Genomic DNA, 25,210 nt, shown 5'->3' with positions numbered 1-25,210 from the left:
AAAAATACGGTAAAAACTGTTAAATAAATTTATTGATATTATAAATAATGTTTTCCACAATCTTCGAATTAGGTTGAATTCCAGAGCTATTGAGATTTTCTTTCAAATTTCTTTTTTTATTATTTTTTATTTTACGACAATGTATCGTAAGTGTTTGAAAATGGCCGACGAAACTGAAATTTTGGAGAGCTGGGAAGAATTAGAAAATAACGAGGTAATAATGATCTTTTTCAGCAGTTTTAAATGGTATGAATATTACTAAAATAATGCTTTTCGTAACGTTTAGCTTTGAACATCAATGTTCATTCATAAAAGTTCAAATATTTTCAAAATTCAAAACCGAAAATAGACTTATATCTTCAATTTAAAAAATCCTTTCATTTTGAGTTTGATTTTGTGTTTTGTTCAAAATTATATATAATTACATAATCATGGAATGTAGATAATCACTAGATTACTAATATAATAAGGGTTGGATATAAGTTGATAAAATATAGTTGGACAGTGGTCGAAATAGCACATTTTTAGCCCGCAAGCCCTGCACTGGTAAAATGCTTTCCGGGCTTGCTCAAATTCTGGACTCAATCAGACTCTCTTTTTTTATGAGTTCTACTATCCCATTGGTAAAAGCTCTGCCATATAAAAATCAGTAATCAGTAAATCAGTAATTAATGTTTTAACATACAATTATTTCTAGCTGTGTTTAGAATATCAACTGCACAGTACTGTCAATGGATTAGACAGCTTTACACTGTTATATTGTGGAATAAGGCCCAAGTAGTTTCCTAAATTGTTGTTTATCTATTTAACACATCTATTTTGCTACTTGCTGTCTGTTGAAAATCTATTTTGCTACTTGCTGTCTGTTTAAAATTAAAGTTGTCCGTAAAAACCTTTGCGGACACAGACACAAACTTGTTTCCTTAAGCTGTCAGCTTTCATCACAATCGAGCTAACAAGAATATGGTATAATTAATCTCATATTCAATTTTTGAGATGTAATCAGTTTATCGTTAAAATGTTTTTATCCTGTAGGTTTTGGACAAGAAGTTGAAAGGAATCAAGATTTCGAACGGAAATGACAGGTAAGCTATGGTCGAAATAAGCACAAGCACTCAAGTGCTTTCAGGCTTGCTCAAACTGTTTATTTTATATATATATAGCAGGGCTTGTTCAAGAAATTAATGCCAGGCATTAGTGTAAGAAATTGGGACTTGTTCATCAAATGACTGGGTAAGGGAGTTGTTATTACTTTTTTATATGTTCAACCCTGGTATGCATTCATTTTTTATAACAAATCTGGGTTTTTTTGTTTTTTTAAATAATCCCACAAAAATACCAGTTTTACCATACAAACTTAATATTATAAGTTTCAAAATAATATATTTATTAGCTTCTCAGTTTTTGTTTTTTTTAAGAATTAATAAAGGCGTTCAACAAAGTGAGATAGCCTTGGTGTTAATGTTGACGGCTTGCAAAAACTTTATTCTTGGGAATTGACTGAAAAACATTCAACTTGGATGTTATCAGCTACAATATGCACAATGTGCAGCAAGGCCCATAACTCTGTCTTTAATAATTGTTAAATTTTGGTGAGTTATTATCTTAAAAAATCAGGGAATATTCGTCGCTCTTGTCTCATATTTAAAATAAATTTATCTTGAATTTAAGTTCCATACGTGATCAGGTGGTGTTTTCAAATTTACTAGATAACTTGCGGGGTTTTTCCTTGGATGTGTGAGCCCTGGGACCCCTTTTGGTTGCCAAATCGGGAAGTTCTCTCTTTTTGGCATGAGGGAAATCCATGATAACTTATATAAAATGTTTGTTGTTAACTTTCAGATCTAATGAGAAAGTTTCCGAGCTGAGGGAGGAGGGTGGGAGAACGCAGTATGCGCCTCAGGTGCGAATACTGAAGCGGGACACCAGCGCAACAATGTCTCCAGAAGATAGAGCAAAGTGAGTTCTTCTTTGATTTGTTGGATATTGGTGGTGGAAGATCTAGCTGATACACCAAAATCCCAGTGTCTGTGTTTGCTTATGTCTTAGTTTGAGAATCAAGACTCAAAATTACTAATCTTGATTTTAATGAACACTTTTTATAAGAAGAGCAATAATGTAACCATAGGTCATAGTGTATAGGACGCTATCATAGGTGTATGACACAGGCAAATAAAGAGAAAGAAACTTGATATCAATTATAGCTTATGAAGGACGCAGTGAAAAAAAATCAAAACCGGCACCTGCCATATTTGTTTTGACAAATTTTATTGAATTGTAAAAAAGCAAAAGGTTATTTAATAGAACAGCGTATGCACATAATTGATGAAGTTTACTGGTAATACATTACTGCAACTATATTCTGGAAGCACAATGTTTAACAATTATTAACATGTGTTGGGTCAAAAATCACTAAAAAAAAATAATTCGAAATTGAAAAATTCAATTTTCTGAGTTTCAAACACAAACTGAAGATTTTAATGAATACTAAGCCTAGCTTGTGCTAATTTTGATATAATTCTGTCTCAGGAAGCTAGGGCGCATTGTCTCCCGATGTGTGGCTGGGGTATTTGGAAAGGGAATTACTGTAATATAATTGATAACATGGTACATGTGGTTCTTTAATATTGTTGGCTCAATACACAAATTTGTAGAGTTGTGTCCAGGTTGGTTTACTGTTTGTACAAAGCATAAAAAGTTACGTTATGAAATATCAATTCCAAATCCCACGTTACGTCAATAAAAGAAATAAACAACTATGTTTCATAACATCACACCCTGGTAAATCCTTGTCAAACACAATTGTTTTTATGACTGTCGTAACTTTTATAGGAACCTGAAGGGCCCCCAGAAGAGTATACAGCAGCGGGAGGCAGAGTACAAGGAAGCAAGGCTCCGTATTCTAGGGGAGGGGTATTCTGGAGCTGGGGATAACTCTAATACCCCCGTTACAGCACAACCTGATGTTAGGTAGGTTTGAACATAACTCTAATACCTCCGTTACAGCACAACCTGATGTTAGGTAGGTTTGAACATAACTCTAATACCTCCGTTACAGCACAACCTGATGTTAGGTAGGTTTGAACATAACTCTTATACCTCTTTGCAACTCAGCCTAATATAAGGTAGGTAAAAAGATAACTCTAAGACCCCCATTGCAGCTCAGCCTGATATATAGTAGGTAAGAAGATAACTCTAATACCCCCGTTGCAGCTTAAGCTGAGATAAGGTAGGAAAGAAGATAACTCTAATACCCCCGTTGCAGCTTAAGCTGAGATAAGGTAGGAAAGAAGATAACTCTTATACCCCCTTTGCAGCTTAAGCTGAGATAAGGTAGGTAAGAAGATAACTCTAATACCCCCGTTGCAGCTTAAGCTGAGATAAGGTAGGTAAGTAGATAACTCTAATACCCCCATTGCAGCTCAGTCTGATGTATAGTAGGTAAGAAGATAACTCTAATACCCCCGTTGCAACTCAGCCTGATATATTGTAGGTAAGAAGATAACTCTTATACCCCTGTTGCAGCTTAAGCTGAGATAAGGTACGTAAGAAGATAACTCTTATACCCCCGTTGCAGCTCAGCCTGATATAAAGTAGGTAAGAAGATAACTCTAATACCCCCGTTGCAGCTTAAGCTGAGATAAGGTAGGAAAGAAGATAACTCTAATACCCCCATTGCAGCTTAAGCTGAGATAAGGTAGGTAAGAAGATAACTCTAATACCCCCATTGCAGCTTAAGCTGAGATAAGGTAGGAAAGAAGATAACTCTAATACCCCCGTTGCAGCTTAAGCTGAGATAAGGTAGGTAAGAAGATAACTCTAATACCCCCATTGCAGCTTAAGCTGAGATAAGGTAGGTAAGTAGATAACTCTAATACCCCCGTTGCAGCTCAGCCTGATGTATAGTAGGTAAAAAGATAACTCTTATACCCTCGTTGCAGCTCAGCATGATATATAGTAGGTAAGAAGATAACTCTTATACCCCTGTTGCAGCTTAAGCTGAGATAAGGTAGGAAAGAAGATAGCTCTTATACCCCCGTTGCAGCTCAGCCCGATATAAGGTAGGTAAGAAGATAACTCTAATACCACCGTTGCAGCTCAGCCCGATATAAGGTAGGTAAGAAGATAACTCTAATACCCCCGTTGCAGCTCAGCCTGATATAAGGTAGGTCTTGGAATAATTTGTCAATTAAAGAAATCTTTATTAGATATGTAACCAGTGTTTATTACAACGTTTGAGGAATTATCACAAATTTACATTCTGATTTTTTTTGTCATGAGTGTATTATGGATCAAGCTAGCAAGAGAGACAAATGCTGATATAGGCCTTTAATAGCCTCAGGGTTTATACTTCATATTATATTCAAACATGTACATCTTTTTGTTAAACCATTAAAAGTCAAGGGAACAAAATGACAGATGCTGAGTTAAGGCCCTTTTTTTCACAAACATAAGTAGGCAGAAAGTTCCCACCTCAGTTAAGTGGCCACCTGTCTTAAGCAGCCACTTTGACCTTTTCCCAAAAGTGGCCACTTAATATGTGTTTTACTGTATTTATTACTAATTCATGTACATGTTTTACAGACCTATTAAACTGATCAAGCCAACAGATGAGATGAATCAGCCGCGTGTGATGGTTGTACGTGAGCCTCGAGGCCCAAATGGAACAGCAGGATTCGACCAACACAGATAGCCCTCAAGGGCCACAACTCATGTCTTGACATTGTGATTGAAAACCATCAAAATGTGTTTGATGTTTTTGGCCATTGTCTCCCTTTGCAATTTTTCAGCTACATGTAAAAAGTGGTTGAAATTGTAAATGGGAGATAATTTGGTGTCTAACTTAATGGGATTTTTTTACCCTTGAACAGATTTCTGCCAAAATGCCTAACTTTTGTATTTTATCCAATGCATGAGTATTTTCCATTTTTTTAACACAAAAATGAGCTACAATTTACTCAGGAATGTTTAAATCTTGAATGACTCAAAAGATATACTTTTGAGATACTGCTTTAAGAAATGGCTTTATTTCATACAGATATGTACTTTATGATATAAAGTCATAATTGTGGCTAAAAAAACTATTTTGAACAAATAATTTGGCAATATACGAAGGATCTGATTTACCCATGTTTAAGATCAAAAGTGTCAGTCCATGCTTGGGCTGGCCCGAAGTTGTTGAGTGCAGGTCTTGCTTGGGCTGGTTAGAAATTGTAAAATGCAGGCCATGTTTGGGCTGGCCAGAAATTGTTGAGTGCAGTCCATGCTTGGTTAGGTCAGAAATTGTTGAGTGCAGTCCATCCTTGGGCGGGGCCAGAAATTGTTGAGTGCAGTCCATGCTTTGGCTGGCCAGAAATTGTCGAGTGCAGTGCATGCTTGGGCTTGCCAGAAATTGTTGAGTGCAGTCCATGGCAAGGACAGGCCAGAAACTGTTGAGTCCAGTCCATGGCTAGGACAGGTCAGAAATTGTTGAGTGTAGTCCATGCTTGGGCTTGCCATAAATTGTTGAGTGCAGTCCATGGGTAGGGCTGGCTAGACATCTGTTGTACATGCTTGGGCAAGCCAGAAATTATGAGTGCAGTTCATGTTTGGGCTAGCAAAATGTCATTGTGTGCTACTCAGCTACTGCAAGAGTAATGCATATTAGCCATAGCTTGTAGGAATATAACACTCAAACATTTGGCATTACTTGGTTGTGTTTTGCTTCACAGCAATATATTTGATAGAAATTTGGTATTGTAAAATGTTAAAAGTTCTTGTACAAGGGGCCATATTCATAAAGCGTCTCAAGTCATTTCCTAACTTGAGACCATTTCTTAAAATTTTCACACTTAAATTAAAAGAAATGTATACATTAACTTTAACATTAAAATATGCTTTTTTCAATAATGTCATGAAAATGATTTATCTTGGGATTCTTTAAAAATTTTTATTTCATATGACTTTAGAGGTACTTAAATTAGGAAAGTGACTTGAGTAAGAAAATGACTTAAGAAGTTTAATGATTACCAACCCTGGGCATTATTTTAGTCTTGGGTGCAGGTGCTTAAGCCTATTAAATGGAAAATTTCTGCAGCTTCCTGCTTTCAGGTGAATTCGACAATTTTATTGTACACCACAAAACACGTTTACAAAATAATGTTTTCACTAGTTTTCAAACACAAACACAGCCTAGTTGAATTTTTGGCTGTTAAAACCCTTCATCACTAAAACAGATATGTTTTAATGCAATCTTTGGCTTTTTAAATGCTTCAAACCCAGGATTGGGCTTTCTCACATGTTGCCCCCATCAGGAGCTGCCCTGTACCCACCAGGGGGTCTAACTCAGCCCCCTGGAACCCAGAATAAAGTTCAGGGAAATTGGTTTTTGGCCATTATCACCCTTGAAAAATAAATAATTTTTGAGAGGTAGAATGCTACTAATTTTTGGCCCAAAACAGGTGAAAAAAAAATGCCTTGTCTTGAGTCTTATTATTTCAAAATCTTCTACTTTCGAAAATAAAGCAAAATTCATTTTGAAATTACTTCAAGATAAAATCATTCTTTTATTTAATAGTTGTTTTGATGTTGTGTTTAGTAATACCGGTATATGTTTATGTATCTCTGCATATAATTTCCTTTTGAAGAAATTTATCATGAACTTATTGAAATATAATCGAGGAAATGTTGGCATACTATTGGTAGACTTGAACCATGTAAATTCTTCCTGCTGCCTTTTTAAAACCTGTTGCTTGATCTTATGGAGTTATTACGATACATTTAGAATATTTTGTTTCATGCTTTTTATTTTCATGCAAAATAATGGTGGATTTTATCCTGATAAGCTCACTGTTTAGTGAAATAGTATGTCACTGTTTCACTAATTTTACTCTGTTTCACTTCAATAAAAAAAATGAAATTGCACACCATGCTAGGAAGAAGAAATCAATTATGTCATTTCCTGTATGATGTCATTTTGCTATAACATTGCGTGGTTTTACAAATCAATAACGAATAATTATTGAAAAGTTGTTTGTTACGTGAACACCAAAAGTAAATATTTCAAAATTTCAGAAGTTACCTATGAAATATAACTTTTGGTGTTCATTCAACGAAATGTATTGTGATATTTCACTGAAACAAGCAATTATCCTTTGTCACAATTGGTGCAGGTCTTTCATATCTGAAAGTGTCAAAATGACTGAGAGCTTTATTGAAATATTCCCCTGATTTTTATTATGTTTATTTGTGGCATCTTTGGTGTATACTAATATTGTGTTACTTCATTGTTGATGATGTTTTTGAAGCTCTGACTCATGGATTTTTTACCTTGATTAAAGCCTATTATTAAAGGGGCTATATACTGTATGATGAAATAGCGGAAAAAAAATAGAAGAAATTTGTTGAAAACTGACATAAACTTGTTATTGATGTGTACAATGCATTGAAACTTAAACTGAAGTACCACATGGTTTACAATTAATTTATTTTTCGCAGTTTTTTCGTATTTTTCCATTAAAAAAAGATTACTAGGTATGTATACCTAGTAGAATTCATTCTTATGCGTGATTGGCAAGTGGATGTTATCATGTGATATTACCAAGTTAGGTATATAGTTTAAATATTCCAACGGTTTAGGTAAGCTTTCATAGCACAGTGGATACAACACTGGATTGCAATTTTGGCAACACCGATTCGATCCCGGTCTCCGACTTGATTTTGATTTTACATTTTGGTATTTTTTTACAATTATGATATGAAAGAGTAAAACATTTTATTAAATATTTGTCCTGAGATTTGTTACCAAAAAAACAACTTTTTTTCGTGCCAATCTGGTGTATATAGTCCCTTTAAGTATTTGAAGGGTCTCTATAATCTCATGCTATTTCTTAGTGTTGATATTACCTGATAATAACAAATTGAATTGTTCGGAAGGTGAAGTGTGTTTTGTGCACAATGAAAACAATGAGTGATATAATAAGAGATTAAGTATTAATATTAGAAGCTTGGGCCGTTTCAATAAAACAATTTAGTCATAACTTCAATAACTTAATTCCTTATACGGTAAATGTCACAAAAGGCAACAATTGTATGTTTTAATTCTCTTGTTCATTTCTAATGCTGGCTAAAGTTCAATTCCCTCAAATATGTAGCAAAATAATGAAACTATGACGGTTGAGCATTTCAATTCACGACTTAAACAGATTGAGCATTTCAATTTACGAATAACACCGATTGAGCATTTCAATTTACGAATAACACCGATTGAGCGTTTCAATTTAAGAATAACACCGATTGAGCGTTTCAATTTACGAATAATACCGATTGAGCATTTCAATTTACGAATAACACCGATTGAGCGTTTCAATTTACGAATAACACCGATTGAGCATTTCAATTTACGAATAACACCGATTGAGCATTTCAATTTACGGATAACACCGATTGAGCATTTCAATTTACGAATAACACCGATTGAGCATTTCAATTTACAAATAATACCGATTGAGCGTTTCAATTTAAGAATAACACAGATTGAGCGTTTCAATTACGAATAACACCGATTGAGCGTTTCAATTTACAAATAACACCGATTGAGCATTTCAATTTACAAATAACACCGATTGAGCATTTCAATTTACGAATAACACCAATGAGCATTTTAATTTACGACTAAAACCGATTAAGATCATTATTGAAACAGCCCCAAGAAAAAGTGTTCTGCCTTTTAACTAGACTAGACTACATGTATGTTAGTTTAATGTTGATAGTCTATGACTGTGATATGAAGATAAGACTTTCTGGTAATGAGAATGTATATTTATTACCGGTATTTTGAATTAATTATGTACCACAGTTTTCGTTTCATGAACTTTGAATCACTCAGATTATTTTTAGTCTTATGAAACAATCTTTTCTTGGTTAAACACAAGCTCAAGTGATTAAACAATTGATGTAGGTCATAATGACATCAATGTCAAGTTATATTACATTATACTCACTCTTGCGCACAGTGGTCAGAAATTGGCTCAGTGTGAGCATTATTTGTTAAGCTCATAGAGAGCTGAATTTTCTACCTTCTGTACCCTGTGCGTAAGAGTGTATTGTCATAGTTGTATAACACTTGTTTTGCATAAAAATAGCTGTTCTTTAAAGCTGCACTCTCACAGATTGACCATTTTGACAACTTTCATTTTATTTTTTTGTCTTGGAAAGAACCATTTTTTTGTGTTAATGTCTTGAAACCAATGATGTAAGGGGCTGAAAAAATATCATATTTTTGGTCAAAAATAATTATTGATGTTTTATGGCGAAAAGCGTTATTAGCATTTAAGAAAAATGAGTCAATTGGCATATATCACCGGTTATTAGCATTTAAGAAAAATGAGTTTATTGGCATATATCACCGGTTATTAGCATTTAAGAAAAATGAGTTTATTGGCATATATCACCGGTTATTAGCATTTAAGAAAAATGAGTTTATTGGCATATATCACCGGTTTCCATGCATTTTCACAAGAGTTTGCTTGTTGCAAGACAAATAATAAAAAAAGTTGTCAAAATGGTCTGTGAGAGCACAGCTCAAAGGGATATGTTCACATATTTTATATTGGCGACTTTATTTGACGTGTTTTATCTTTGTAACAAGCATTTTGTTCATATTTTATCATGGAATTATTTTTCAACATGTCTGAAACGTCAGTGGGTCCCTTTAAGGATATATGGTAGAATTATCATTCACGATATTACCATTACAATGTAGTCTACGTAAATGTGCAATTGTGGATCTTAAAGAATATATGGAAGAATTATTATTTCACAATATTACCATGTATAACAACATTACAATGTAGTCTACGTAAATGTACAATTGTGGATCTTAAAGAATATATGGTAGAATTATTATTTCACAATATTACCATGTATAACAACATTACAATATAGTCTACGTAAATGTACAATTGTGGACCTTAAAGAATATATGGTAGAATTATTATTTCACAATATTACCATGTATAACAACATTACAATATAGTCTACGTAAATGTACAATTGTGGACCTTAAAGAATATATGGTAGAATTATTATTTCACAATATTACCATGTATAACAACATTACAATATAGTCTACGTAAATGTACAATTGTGGACCTTAAAGAATATATGGTAGAATTATTATTTCACAATATTACCATGTATAACAACTTTACAATGTAGTCTACGTAAATGTACAATTGTGGATCTTAAAGAATATATGGTAGAATTATTATTTCACAATATTACCATGTATAACAACATTACAATATAGTCTACGTAAATGTACAATTGTGGACCTTAAAGAATATATGGTAGAATTATTATTTCACAATATTACCATGTATAACAACATTACAATATAGTCTACGTAAATGTACAATTGTGGACCTTAAAGAATATATGGTAGAATTATTATTTCAAGATATTACCATGTATAACAACATTACAATGTAGACTACGTAAATGTAAAATTGTGGATCTTAAAGAATATATGGTAGAATTATTATTTCAAGATATTACCATGTATAACAACATTACAATGTAGACTACGTAAATGTAAAATTGTGGATCTTAAAGAATATATGGTAGAATTATTATTTCAAGATATTACCATGTAAAACAACATTACAATGTAGACTACGTAAATGTACAAATTTGTAACAATTACATCAAGGTTATTTAACTCATATGGAATTATATATGCTGCTTTATGTAATGCTTATAACTTATAAGAATTTGCACAGAATTGTAAATTGTTCATTATTATATTTAATGAAATGATGAATTTTGTACTTTGATTTCAAGTTTATATCGTCTTGTAATACTTAAGCTTGTCTAGTTATGAAAGGAAAAAGTATTTAGTGTTAAAAAAGCTTTGTCTGCAAAATCCTCAAAGTAGATGTTGTGCGAAAACTTAATATTATAAAATAACTTTAAAAACATTAAGTTGTTATTATGAAACTTGGTACAAATGTTCACTATAGCATTAGGCTTATGTTTATATAAGTCCCTGGAAAAGATATTTTTCAGCATCTGCTTCTTTGCTTTTCATGCTATAATGCTTATGTCATTTTATCTAAAGATGTTGATTTTTTGTTATTCATTTAGGTATGTTTTTTTTCTTTTTGCTCATTTGTATTTCATTGTTTAATGTCTATTACTAAATAAAAGGATTTGTAACAAAGTATATCCCCCCACCCGAACATCAAACCCCCACCCCATCCTTTTCCACTTAACAATAAAATGTGTATCACATCTTCAAAGAATTTTTGTCAATTGTAGGATATAATTTGAAATGGACAACCAACATACATATGTGCCTAAACCATTTCTCCCCTACCCTCCACTTTTTATCGTCAAAATGAATTGTTGTTTTTTTCCATGCACTGTCTAGTAACTCGATGTGCTGCTTTAATATAGATTAGGCCTTTTGTATACCAGTATTCTATTCTTCTAATAAACCGTTTCAAGTTTTATTTTGGATTTAGTTTTTAATTCCTCCAAAGCGTGGCATATACAAATGGGACCGTCTGTCTGTCTTCATGGATAATGATCAATTACTTGCGAATCCGTAAACCTAGAGACCCCAAACATGTATGCAGGCCAGCAGATGAACCCTTTTGATTTTGAGGTCTGTAGGTCAAAGGGGAACGTCGTGGTGATCAATAACTAAAAAGTGCTGCGGAACAGGTACTTGAAACTTGGTAGACAGGCTCGCCATTACCAGTAGATGACCCCTATCTCTTTTGAGGTCAGTTGGTTTTTAGGTCCCAGTCGTGGTGACCTTCGGCTGGAAGTTTGTTTCCAGTCAAGCACTGTAGAGCGCTGGGGCCCAGAGACGTACACTTGGTAGGCAGGTTGGTCAGGACCAGCACATGTCCCCATTGATTTTTAGAATGTTGGGTCTAGTTTGTGGTGGCCTTTAGCTGAAAATATGTTTCTGATTATGAAATGAATCACACTGGCACCCAGAGACTTCAAACTTGGTAGACAGACTGGTCATGACCAGCACATGATCCCTTTTCATTTTGGGGTTAATGGATTAAAGGTTAAAGTCAATAACTGATGAACAGTTGGGCCTAGGAAAGTTAAACTTGGTAGGCAGTTCGAACTCTACCAAGTGGATGACCCTATTGAGATTGAATACCATGATTTAAATATGGAAGACATACCTGCATTATTAAATTAAAGTTATCCAGTGCAAGTTATTTTGTTTGAAAAAAGTAAAATAAAAATCATTTTCTAGGTATCCTATATAAATATCTCTCAGATAATGTAAAGTGTTCACATACATACATGTTCAAAAAAAGTAACTCCTCGGCCATTTTTCTCGAAAACAACTTCGGTTGTATGCCGCTACATCAGTAGAAGTAGTTCGTAAATTTTTGAATTATATCATTAATAAAATGTAGAGTTTTAGCTTGTATTTATTGATCTAAGTTTAAAATTGATTGTCTAGTGAAGGATTTTATTGCAAACATAAATAAGATTCCCAAGAGTTAAGTCATTAAGTGTATGTGCTAAATTAAAGTACTACGCCATCTACTTGTAGCGGACCTAAACATACCGATTTCTGAGTATGTAAACCGTCCATATACATCCGAGGTTGTTTTCAAGAAAAATGGCAGAGGTGTTCCGAATGTTTAGGCCCAACTACATGTGGTAATGGCTACTGGCCAAACAGCCTTTCAGTGGCATTTGTCAAGTTCACATGACCGCGCTTGCTTTTTAACAATTTGATTTTTCATGAAATATGTGAAGGACCGATATAAATATATTGATTATGCCGTGAAAACTACATGAATAAGCTTATCAGCCTAAAATTTGACCTACTTTACAATTAAAGGCACAATGTACTTATGCTTGGAAATAAACTTAGCGAAACATGCTTGTGAATCATTTGAATAAGGTATAATTGCATGAAGAGATTGTCAATAGGTACATCCCGAATAGTCACTGTAAGCACACAGTCAGAACATTGTCACACTTTTATTCTGAATTGATTGATTAATGTGAAACCAATGCAAGCAGTACGTTTATGGATGCAAGGTATGAGAATACCTCTTCTGTAGCTAGTTTCATGTGATTTTTGACAGTAGACACCAAATAGGTGATTGCGGCAGCCTGATTGGGTAAAACCAATTCTGCTGGACTAGAATTTTCTTAACTTCCCGCTTAATGCAAATGTATATAACATGAAAGATTGACGGTGCTCGACTGCAAAGTGAGTTAGTTTTCTTTGCAGAAACATGTCATGCCTTTTTGTTGATTAAATTAATTGGATTTGTATTGAATTTCAAAATAATGTTTCGTTGGCATTTAACATGAAACACTAGAAATGGCATTTCTTCCAGTCTGAATATGACCAACAGATTAAACCTGTTGATTTTAAGGTCAGTTTGGTCAAAGGTGAAGGTCGTGAGGATCAATAACTGAAAAACGACAGGGCCTAGGAACCACAAGCTTAGTTGGCATGTCAGTCATGGTCAGTAGATGAACCTTATTTATTTTGAGGTCAAGTGGTCCAAGGTCAAGTTTGTGGTGACCTTTAGCTGAAAAATATTTCTGATAAAGAAATTAACAACACTTGGGCCAAGGGACCTCAAACTTTGTAGGCAGATTGGTCATAACCAGCACATGATCCCTTTTGATCCTAGGGCTAGTTGGTCAAAGGTTAAAGTCAATAACTTATGAACACTTGGGCCTATGAACCTGGTAGTCAGTTCGAAGTGGATTGCCCTATTGAGAATGAATACAATGATTTAAATTTAGTAGACATGATATTAAATCATTTACCTGCATTAGTCACTTGAAGTTACCCAGTGCAAGTAATTTTGTTTGAAAAAAGTAAATTTCTATGTTAACCACGTTGCCCTTTGTAGGTTTGCTTCAGAATCTTGAATCCTGGCAAAAAATATATGGTGTTCACGTACAAACATGTTCAAAAAAGTCCATAACTCATTTAAATCGCCACCCTCACCCCAACCGCCATTTTTCAAGACAAGAATTGACATCCACTCCATCTTGCAGTGACTTAACATCTCCATGTTCATAATTTGCTCTTTAAAAATGGCACTGGTCAGTATAATCTAACTGCATCCGAAGGTCATAATGAAAATGTCATGTATACTAAACATAAGGATTCCCGACGAAATCTAACGCTATTGCAAAATAAATCGAAACAGTTTTGGCCTTAAAACCGTCAACATTCTAGTATAAACCATGCTAAATAAGCCCATAACCTGTCACTTTAAAGAAAATGGTGCAATAACGGAACCTGGTCAAATAGCCCCCAAGTCAAATAGCCCCCATTTTGGTCAAATAGCCCCCACACTTTCGGTCAAATAGCCCCCACTTGGAAAAAAATGGTCAAAACGCCCCCAATTTGGTCAAAACGCCCCCATTTTGGTCAAATAGCCCCCACTCCTTTTTTTATTTGAAATTATATTTAAAGGTAAGTTGTAATCTTTTTAAGATATTTGAATGTAAGTTGTAATCTTTTTAAGATATTTGAATCATAATGAATGTATATTTGAAGGTAAGTTATAATATTTTTTATATTATTAAGTCATATTTATTAATTGTGAGTGTTTGGTTGCAAAATGGATAATCCTTGTGTAGATTGTGAGACGGAGGTGCGGCCTAGGCAGCATGGAGTGGAATGCGAGTAGTGCGGGAGATGGCACCAAAGTTACAATATATACTGTGTTTCATGGCGATCAGTATGTAATTGTTAGTTGTTGTACACCTCACTTAGCCTGTACCATAATACAATGTAAATAGTCACATATTGATACAATTCAAATGTTTAAATTAGGATATTATGCTTGAAACCAAAGGAAGTTAAATGTTTATAATGAATTGATAAAAAATAAGGATACTCCAACCTGTTAGGCCGAATGGAACATTGTTTTCCAGGATGTAAATTGGAAAAAGATCTATGGATAAGTATTGAGTATTACAAGAGATACATACTGGGTGAGTACCTAAATCGGAACACTTTCGGCACTACTTTTGAAATATTTTTAGTTAGACTTGCACCACAACTACAAAAGTTTGTTGTTGTTTTTTGTCATATTTGTGAGTAAAATTTGATGATTGCAGTAAAATACAGGCTGTACCATTATGCTGTGATTGTGGCAAGCATGAAGTCTTTCAAGCACGTGCCATGTTTTGACATTTGAACATGATAGCAGTATTTGAAATACTTACCGGATAATTGTTTTCTTTGGAACTTGTATCTAAGGCAAGCGTCTGTATTAATTAAACTCGTAAATAAAATGATCTTGATCGGAAAAAACACTTTTATAATGAGCGTTCCATAATTAGGTACTGTTCCGATTCAAGTACTCACCCAGTATATTCAATGGTTTCAAACAAGAATTATACATAGGATTTTAGCTAAACTCACTTCTGTTTAAAATGAATATTGTTAATGATAGATTATGTACATTCTGTTTGTCTGAAGAGGAAACTTTGATTCATAGTGGTGAATAAAATGTAAATCATTTCAAAATTTAAAAAAAAGTATAATTTCTTCTTGTTACTTAATTTCGATGCGTAATCAATATTAAAATAAAGAAAAACACAAACAACTTATGGCAGTTAAAATGTAGATTTGATGTATTAATATATTATTTATAATCAATATTTTAAAACGTTTGATATTCTTACTTGGTAAAATTGTCAGATTTATTAATATTCAAATAATGTTAATTGCACTTCATTATGTAAAATAAAGGTTTTAAAATGTTTTGGAATAAAATAAGTATGCATACATACATATAAAAAAAATAAAAAAGTGGGGGCGTTTTGGGGGGCTATTTGACCAATTTTAAAATGTGAGTGGGGGCTATTTGACCAAAATGGGGGCTATTTGACTTGGGGGCTATTTGACTAGGAAGCGCAATAACAAAGGTAACAATGGTAACAACTTGTCAAATTACTTGACACCTCGTCCGAGATCGTTGCTATTAGTTACGACACAAAAGACTGGCATCTAACTAATCAGACCACAAATTCTCAAAACGTCTTAAGTCCCTTATAACAAGATTAAGCTAAACTCATTAATTTTGTTTATCAATAATTTGCGTTATATTGACTTCCTTAAGAGTTTTTTTCCATACATTAGTTAAAAATATCTTTATGATAACAAGATAAATCATTTTTCATTCATCAAAATTGAATTTATGTATGTATTTTGGCCCATTAAAATAAGCTAATTAAGGTTGTTAAGCTTCAGAAGTTTCGAGAATGTTGGGTGAACATTCTTTGTTAATTGGCATCCTACACAAGTATGCAGTCGTCTGTATTTGCACTTCGCACTAGACCTGTTTGGGTAGTCTAATTGATTTATCAGCCGCTGTACTTAAAATAAGCTTAAGTTTTCAAAGCAAGATGCAATATTTCTTCTGTTTTCTCAATCAAAAACACTGACATTTGTCTAAACCCTGAAACATGTAACCCTGCAAGGTATGTACCTGCCTCTTCTCAAGTTAGTTCCATGATATACGTAACAGGGTACACCAGATAGCAGACTGCTGCAGTCTGTTTCTTGGATTTGTAAAGTTCAGTTTAATCGACTTCAAAAATCCAAGAAACAGACTGCAGCAATCTGCTATTTGGTGTATTCTGTTACGTATATCATGGAACTAACTTTAGAAGAGGCTGAATCGGACAATCTCTTCATGCAATTATACTTTTTCAACTTATTCAAAAGCATGTTTCGCTAAGTATATTTCCAAGCATAAGTACATTGTGATTTTAATCGTAGAGTGATATTATGCTTGTAGGTTTCTCCCTGTAGTTTCCACTGCATTATCAATATATCTATACCATCATTCACATGTTTCAAGGAATATCGAATTGTTAAAAAGCAAGCGCTGTCATGTGAACTTGACAAATGCCACTGAAAGGTTGGCTGGACAGTTGCCATTACTACAAAAAATGTAGTTAGGCCTATACAGACATATAGCCTTTAGTCAGACAAGTGATCCTCTGGCAATGTCAGAGGGGTGAAATTTGGTCTACAAGCCGGTAGATTGGGTCCAAAAGCGGTAGAATGTCCAAATCCCTAGTATTTTCATTCAAAAACTAAAACAGATACGATGTAAACAAAAACTTTATGGTTGTAACTTTCTTTAGAATTTCAGAAAATACGCATAAAATACGTCATGTTTCAGAGTTTTGACAAATGTAAATGTCATAAAGATAGACGGATGAATGGACGGATGGGAGCATAACATCCGAACCAAATGAAAACTTGAAACAGTTTATTAGAAGAATACAATGTTGATATACAAAAAAACTTAATTAGACGCGGCCTCGAGGCTATAGGGATACATGTTTGCAATTGTCAATGGGGAAGTGTATACGGATAAATTTAAGTTATGAAAAAAAGATTTGTTAATGATATCAACTCTTATTCAACTTTACTTAAAATTTGTCGGCAATAACCGTTTAGATGCGTGTAAAACTTCCAAAACGTCATATACAACGAATAAGCCTAACGTTTAAAGCAGGAAATTAAAAAAATATTCTCTGTGTTTTTGTATTGACTGGTCGCCGGTCATACGAGTTCGTTATTTTAGAAATTTACTTTCTGTGAAAACGATTTATATACACGCTTAGGTAGTAAATAAGCATGTGAGAATATACGGGCATATTGTGAATAATAGTTTAAATTATGCATTTGATAACAAATATAAGTGCCTAACACGAAAGTAATTGACTATTTCAAATTTAAGTGATATAAAATGGAAGTACAAAGCTTAATTCACACGATTTTACTAACAAATATAAGTCGCAATAACGAAATTAACACAATTTAAATTCAACTGATATAAAATGAAAGTTCAAAGCGTAATTCACACGATTTAAAACAAACATTAATGAATAAAAGTAGGCCGAAAAGGATCAGGCCGAAATGATATCTCGGCCGAATCGACCCGAATTTACCCATGCCGGAGACGACCTAGTATCTACGATCTGGAAAGTTGATTAAACCGTCAAAGTTCGGCTATGTCCGTGTTTATTCGGAATGTTAACAATTGTATATATTGTCACAGGGTATCGACATAGGGTATCGATATTTTTCACGTGACACAACGATTCAGCATCCTGCTCCATCTTTTTGCGGGGAAAGAAAACGCGAAAACTCACTATGGTAAGAGGTGTTTTAGGACATTTTCACCAAGGGCAAACTTTTTTTCTCAATACAATGGCATGCAATGTACCGCTATGGCTCTGGTTGCATTATTGGCTTTTTTTAGTTACGATTACAACCACATGTCCTCATTAACGGCTGTCGATGAAGACTGTATACTGAATGAGGAAAATGTTTCATGAACAGCAATAGATGTATATTAATATTCAATAAAACCCATCAGCCGCGTCTTTGATGCCTGACATCAACATTCGTCTTGTCTATATTAAAGCAACACATCGAGTTACTAGACAGTTCATGGGAAAAACAACAATTCATTATGACGATAAAAAAGGGAGGGGTCAAAAAAGAGGAGGAGAAATGGTTTAGGCACACATGTATGTTGGTTGTCCAATTCAATTAACAATCCTACAGTTTACAAATTCTTATGAAAATGTGATAGACATGTAATTGATTGATGGGTGACGGGGATGGGGTGGGGGAGAAAATATACTTTGTTACAAAATCTATATTTTATGACAGACATTTACACGCAAATACACAATGTGCAAAAACGAAAGACATATCTTAAAGAGTAACAATAAACCCTACCTCTATAAATAACATGGCATGTTACGGCAATGAATATAAACGAAGCTGATGCCAAAGTTTATCCATCTTCATTATTTTTATTCAGCGGCTTAACTAAAATATTTTATCAAGAATTATGGGACTTGGTAAACATGTGCCTTTTGCTATAGTGAACACGTGTACTTATAATTTCAATGTTTTTAAGTAAATCACAACGATTTTACACTACATCAACCATCTAGATGTTGCTTTTACCAACAATGCTATCATGACATTACGGTATTTTTTCTTTGATATTCGGACAACCTAGATATTAAATATAACTGTGAACTTAAAATCAAAATGTTCAAATACTTATTTCATTACATAATAATCAATTCACAATATTGCGCAAATTCTTATAAATTATTACATAAATCAACATATGTATAATTTCATAACAGTTAAATAACCTCGTACAATCTTGTACTTTTTGGTAGTATACAATAATGGTAATTTCATGAAATAATATTTAATCATGTATTCTTTAAATGACTTGTTCTCGTTTCATCGGGTCAGACATTAAAAAAGTGTTTAGAACTTGACCTACATTATTTCAACAATGACAGAACAACATCACAAGTTCAGATATGAGCTCTATTGTAAACAGATATTAGAAAAGCAAATTAAAATGCTTTATTTTGCCAAACAGCGCCAATGAAAATTGAATTATTTTAGGTTAAAAATAAAAACAAATCTGTTTAAATGAGTTTTTGCCATTAGCTGTCGGGTGTTTGTAAATAGTTGTATTTAAAATGAAATCATATCAATTCTGAAAAAAGTTGCGAATATACAATATGTGAACGCGTCCCTTTAAAGGAGAGCTATTTTCGTGCATGTTTATCACAAGTGTAAAAAAAAACAATGACATATTTCCTTACCGTGCAATATAGCTTTATATTTATGTCATTTCGTCCTAAATCAAAATCCTTACCCAATATTTATGCGAAAAACTACAGAAACAAGCCCAAAACGGATGCCATACGATTAAAAATAATCTGTATGAAACTAACGTCATAAAATGAACATTGTCAATGCGGTAAATTCTTTTTAATATATACCTGTAAATTCTTGTCACATCACCAGAAAGTATTCTCTTCATATCACAGTCGTGGATTATCAACAGATATCTAACATAGGCTAGTTTAAACTGAAGTTCGGCAGAACACTTTCTGTGGTGTGTATGGGGGGATGCGTTTCAATAAGCATCTTTGTCGATCTTAGTCGTAAATTGAAATTATCTTAGTTCTATAGAGATGAATTTTTGCGTCATATTTGAGTGAATTAACTTAAGAAAGATACAAGATACAAAAATCGTTATTGTTGAGTATATGATCACAAGAAACAATGAGTTATTTTCGACATGAGTAACAAACAAACATAACATAACAAAACTTAACAATAGCATTATAAAAATGAACACAAAGTAGTGTAGCTTTATGTGACGTTAATTCAGATTTAAGATTATTTAGTTACGATTAAATCCTTATCACGATACAAAATTAGAGTCTGGCCCCAATTTCTCTAAACTACTTAAGTCCCTTATAACAGGGTGATATAAGCACACTATTTTATAATTTTGATTATTTACGCGTTATATGACTTTAAATACAAATTATCATTAAACAATCACAAAAAAAAATATTTTTAATTTATCCAAAAAAAAAAATAAGTATGAATTTTAGCTTACTGAAAGAAACTTCTGTAAAGCTTATGAAGATTCTAGAAGTTTTGGCCAGGGATACGTTTCGATAAAGATCTTAATTAATTTAAGTCATAAATTGAAATTATCCGAGTGCAAATATTTTATTTATTTCCAAAGTATTTGTGTAAGTTAAAAAATGATTATTAAGGGAAAAAAATCAATGTATTGCTATTTACGACAAGACATTTTTGACATTTGAAGGAAGTAACAATCGTTCACCTAAAATCATTTCCTAAAATGGGCCCAAGAGCCTTCACTGGATACTTGAGCTTGTGCTTTTTCGCTTGACTTTTAGGAGTCAGATTTATACTTGATTATTCATTGATAAGCGTAAAAAGTATATTTAACATAGAAGGATAATTATAGAAAATAGCCATTCATTGGGCCAATTATTTAGAACTTTGTAAAAGTTAGAAACATTGTTAAGGTTATCGCTGTTAACGTTAAAACCGTAACAGCACTGAGAGGTAAATGGGTTCACATGTGATCTGCAGTATTTTAACAAGATTTGAGACAACTGTTTTAAGCAAATATATGAGGACATTGTGAATTATTTCACTTTTTATACGGTTAAAAACTATGCTCTTTAAATAAAAGTATTTACTCTAACAAATTAAGTTCTTAACAATCGGCCCTTTGACTCAAGAAAATTAAGATAGATTTATGATTCGTTTTGACGGCTGGGGTGTTTAGACTCATAAAATAGGTTCATTTGCTTCGTGGCTTCATCATTATAACAACAACAAACAAAACTGTCAAAATGTAATAATTAACCAAATATATATTTCACAAAAGGTGAAGGTGGGCAAGTCCAGGAAAATTATAAATAAAAACAACAGCATTACATGAGTTTATCTTATTTCATTTGCCAAACGGTTTCGCTGCATATGTTCACCTGGGCAAAAAAGCAAAAATAATACAAATGATGTGCTCCGATACGTTTGGAAATTGTTCAATGACTATCAAGAACAAAATTCACAACTTTCGGTAAAACATGTTTTTTTGTGAATGTGGTGGTCTAACACAGCTAGAAGATTTGACAAACGGAACATTAAATTAGAATAAATACACAAAATACAGTATCATATTTGAAAAACTATTGTATCAATAACAATAGTTTTTGTGTTGTTTTCTTTTGACAGAGTTCTTTTCCTTTTCTCATTCCCATTTAATGCACTCAAACTTCTTTCCGTCTCCAGTGATGACTTGGGGAGTCTCAAACTGAAAGTCTCCTAGAGCTCTGTAGGGTCCAGGTGTGTGCGTCTTCCCGGAAGAGAGCACAACAATGGCGACGACCGCATAGCTCACCTCCAAGGCGTACAAGGTGATTAAAAAACATTTGTCCAGCGCCGAGCTTACATTTCTCCATGTTATTCTTCTCTGTGTACGGTCGTTTTCTCGGCATTTCTCAATATGTTTTTCTAACACATCAGTACATGAAACGATTTCGTCATCATTGCCATTGGCGTTGAGATCCAAACAAAAGCAGCGCCGGGTTATTTCAACCAGACCTTGAAGAAAAAACGGGACCGCTTTCCTGTTGCTTTTACGGTACATTTTGTCGTTGAAGATGATAAGAAGAATGACGAATGCGTTGTAAACGTACAAAGTAAAGAAGACGGTAGTTATAAACGGTAGCGGGTCTGAAGATTCAGGAAGCTTGTCGACGACCATCGTCATGTATACGGAAACGGCCAAGAGCACGGTCATCGCGATGCTAAGTCTCTCAGATCCCTCATTCGGAAGTACAAACACCAAAGGCAATAGGGAAATAAGAACGGTCACTGGAGCTATGAAAACTAGAATTGGTTTTATGGAATTTCTGTCAAACATATAATCAAGGATTATATGCGTCTTCTGGGTTTTGAAATTTGTGTAATTGTATATGGACGTTGATACATGTTTCCAGTTTCCATTGTCGAGCGCTCCGCTTGGAACGCTGTGGTTAAAACGAATGTAACGTTCAAGGTCGCTAGAAAGAATCAAGACAATGAAACAGCGCTGACGGTCAAAGGGATAGTAGGTGACATCGATATCACACCTGGTGTCCACTGTCCAAACGAAGCTCCAGGTCACATCACCTTTAAACTCCAACAGAATCTTTTTCTGGAAGTGAACAAAATACATGTACAAAGGTCATTTTTTACGAATATATTCATATGTACATTGTAGTCCTTTTTGTTATATCACGTAATTGTAAAGTTTTGGTGAATAAACGTGGAAGACTTTGAAGTAAATCGTTTGTGTAAATGGTGTTCTAAAGGTGCACTCTGACTCTTACAGAATGACCATGTTGAAAAGTTTTATTTTTCATGATTTTTGTCTCGGAATGAGCCAATGTTTGCGTAAATGTCTACTGAAAACCAGTGATATAATACTGCTGACGAAAGATCAGATAGCAATTTTCATATGTAGGTTCGAAAATTGATATTTATTGTTGGTTACGCCTGGAGAAAAATCAAAAAAAATCGGCGCATTTTTCAAAACAATTGAGATTTGATCTTTTTTATTTATCGAATATGACTAAATATAATGCATTGATGTTAAAATTAGCTGATTCAGAAAAAAAGCCAAAATTGAAATCCTTGAGGGTGCAGCTGTAAAGGGTATACCATTTGTGTTACAAAACTCGATTTAACATGACGATTCCCTTGGATTGATCAGACGGAAGCGTAATATATGATTTTGATCAGATTTCACATTGATTAAATGCACGGATATGCTCAGTATCAGAATGTTTCGCCGGACTTATATAAAAAGCATTTAGACTTTTACAACTTACATCGACAACAGGCATTGTATCCGTCATCATTCGCAGACCAGGGTGGGGATTTCCGATGTCAATGTGTGGCTTCCAGAGCATGCCAGCGTCAAGGATAATGGAATACACGTTCGTCATCATTCCAGCCCAGGCCAGATTAGATTCCTTCCATTCCATAAGAAAACTAAGAACGGTAGTCATCCGTTCTTCAACGTCCTCCAATTCGACTAGCAATTCTGGTTGTATGCGAATATTCAGAGCAAAGTTACTGTCTGTTCCGGCCCCTTCCTTAAGATAGAACGGCGGGACGTAGTTGCTGTAGTTAGACATAAGGCTTTTGAAGTAGGTCCGGAAGTTGGTTTCTATGGCGCGAAACTCTTTGCAAACTTTTCTTTTGTGGCGAGTGTTTCTAACGAACGGAAAACTAGTCCTGTTCTCGCTGTCCTGTTTCGGTTTATTCTCCGATTGATTATATCCGTATGTTTGCACCAAAACACAGTAAGAATTGAATAAAATAATATAAACAAGAAAAGTCGTCATTCTGTTTGGTGTGGTTGAGGCAATAATTATTGTTATTCCAATACCAAGTAAAATCGCAGCAGATTTTGTGCAAGCATTATCATTACAGCTGTAATAATGCGTAAACTAATTGCAGGTATAATAATGGTTTCATGCCAAAAAACAGGTATGTACCCAGAAGCTGGCGCTTGAAGCATATTCATGTGGCTTGAGCTATTTTTCTAAGGCATGCTCAACCTTTCTGCAGTGCATGATTCATAGGATTAACACTTTATCTCAATTTTGTTTATTTCGATACCTGTCGAACATAAAAGAAATATTTCAACAGTAAAATATTTCTTGATTTTAAGGCTAAGAATGAAATCTTTGAATTTATTTAAAAACAGTCATTGTTCATAAAGAAAACAGTCTTTAACTCCCTAAGCCGAAAACTTGAGTGATGTTTGAATACATGAAGTGCAAATGTAAATAACTATATTTTATAACTCTTCAACATCTAAATATATTAATTGAACCTTTTCAGCTTAGAATGTGTCGATTGATTTAACAATATTACTCCGTAATTTGGCCGGTGTAAGGATGTATTTTGATATTTTGTTATTATTCTTAAAGCTGCACTCTCACATATTGAACGTTTTGACAACTTTTTTATTTTTTGTCTTGGAACGAGCCAATATTTGCGATACAAAACACGATGCAAAATGATACCGTGGAGTATTTTTCTGTGTAGGTAGAAATTCTTCGTAAGGGTTCATTTTACTTCGTGGATTCATGATAATAAATGAATAAATGAAGGGTCATCTCTTTGATAAAATCATAGTCCTTTCGTTCACAATTTGTCACGTAATGCCAACGCTCACTTAACTTTCGTGATAGTTCGTTCAGTAACCAACCAACAACTGTTCAAGTGTTCTAAGTCTTTATTGTTCCACGTTCTTTCTAAGTATAATAATCAGTATATAATACAGCATGACATTTAAGGTAATCTCGCATCCTAACTGCCGTCCATTAAGGACCCAAGGCCTCGTTCCTTGCCTTGCCTAACCGCACTCTTCAACTATAAAACATGCGTTCATATATACTACTTTTTTCGTCTGGTTAGTGACAGGTGTGCATATTTAATTTCTTGTTATATACAAGAAGAACGTATTCTACCGTCATGAACTGTCAAGCTAATTGGTCTAATAGCCAGCGGCTATCACGACTGTCACCAGCTAAGTACATCTACATTTAATAATTATGATGAAGTATTTGCTTTTTGTTACAAATAAACTTTGAATTCTACTATTGATTTTTGTTATTACTTTAAAGTGTTTCATACGTAACTTTTATGTTACGTGACACTTTAAAGTGTTAACTACGTTACGCGACAAATTACATATAGTTGATTATCGCGAGATTAGTAGCAGCAGTTATATTTGGAATACAATACGTA

At 33.8% G+C, this 25,210-nt stretch overlaps 2 protein-coding genes across 2 annotated transcripts; one reads left to right on the top strand and one right to left on the bottom strand.

The window, feature by feature from the left end:
- The first annotated feature begins 2 nt into the window (after positions 1-2).
- On the top strand, positions 3-11,492 carry LOC128246546 (SUZ domain-containing protein 1-like). The gene is made up of 5 exons (XM_052964806.1): positions 3-214; positions 1,036-1,085; positions 1,843-1,959; positions 2,833-2,970; positions 4,585-11,492. Exons 1-5 carry the CDS (start codon positions 140-142, stop codon positions 4,691-4,693), a joined length of 489 nt encoding a protein of 162 aa, XP_052820766.1. The 5' UTR covers positions 3-139; the 3' UTR covers positions 4,694-11,492.
- An 8,599-nt stretch (positions 11,493-20,091) lies between these two features.
- On the bottom strand, positions 20,092-23,900 carry LOC128245644 (acetylcholine receptor subunit alpha-1-B-like). The gene is made up of 2 exons (XM_052963856.1): positions 23,278-23,900; positions 20,092-22,601 (listed from the first exon to the last, which is right to left on the bottom strand). Exons 1-2 carry the CDS (start codon positions 23,794-23,796, stop codon positions 21,654-21,656), a joined length of 1,467 nt encoding a protein of 488 aa, XP_052819816.1. The 5' UTR covers positions 23,797-23,900; the 3' UTR covers positions 20,092-21,653.
- Positions 23,901-25,210: the final 1,310 nt, after the last annotated feature.

Source organism: Mya arenaria, chromosome 9, assembly GCF_026914265.1.
Source record: "Mya arenaria isolate MELC-2E11 chromosome 9, ASM2691426v1".
NCBI lineage: Eukaryota > Metazoa > Mollusca > Bivalvia > Myida > Myidae > Mya > Mya arenaria.
Note: the sequence above shows the minus strand (reverse complement) of the source record. Positions and strands in the feature narration are given on the sequence as shown.

Bases quoted from the DNA above. Each gene is read 5' to 3' on its own strand.
- LOC128245644 (XM_052963856.1), bottom strand. From the start codon at position 23,796: ATGACGACTTTTCTTGTTTATATTATTTTATTCAATTCTTACTGTGTT. The intron at 22,602-23,277 runs GTAAGTTGTAAA...GTTCACTTCCAG, and splicing joins ATACAATGCCTGTTGTCGAT to AAAAAGATTCTGTTGGAGTT.
- LOC128246546 (XM_052964806.1), top strand. From the start codon at position 140: ATGTATCGTAAGTGTTTGAAAATGGCCGACGAAACTGAAATTTTGGAG. The intron at 215-1,035 runs GTAATAATGATC...TTTATCCTGTAG, and splicing joins AAGAATTAGAAAATAACGAG to GTTTTGGACAAGAAGTTGAA. The intron at 1,960-2,832 runs GTGAGTTCTTCT...TAACTTTTATAG, and splicing joins TCTCCAGAAGATAGAGCAAA to GAACCTGAAGGGCCCCCAGA.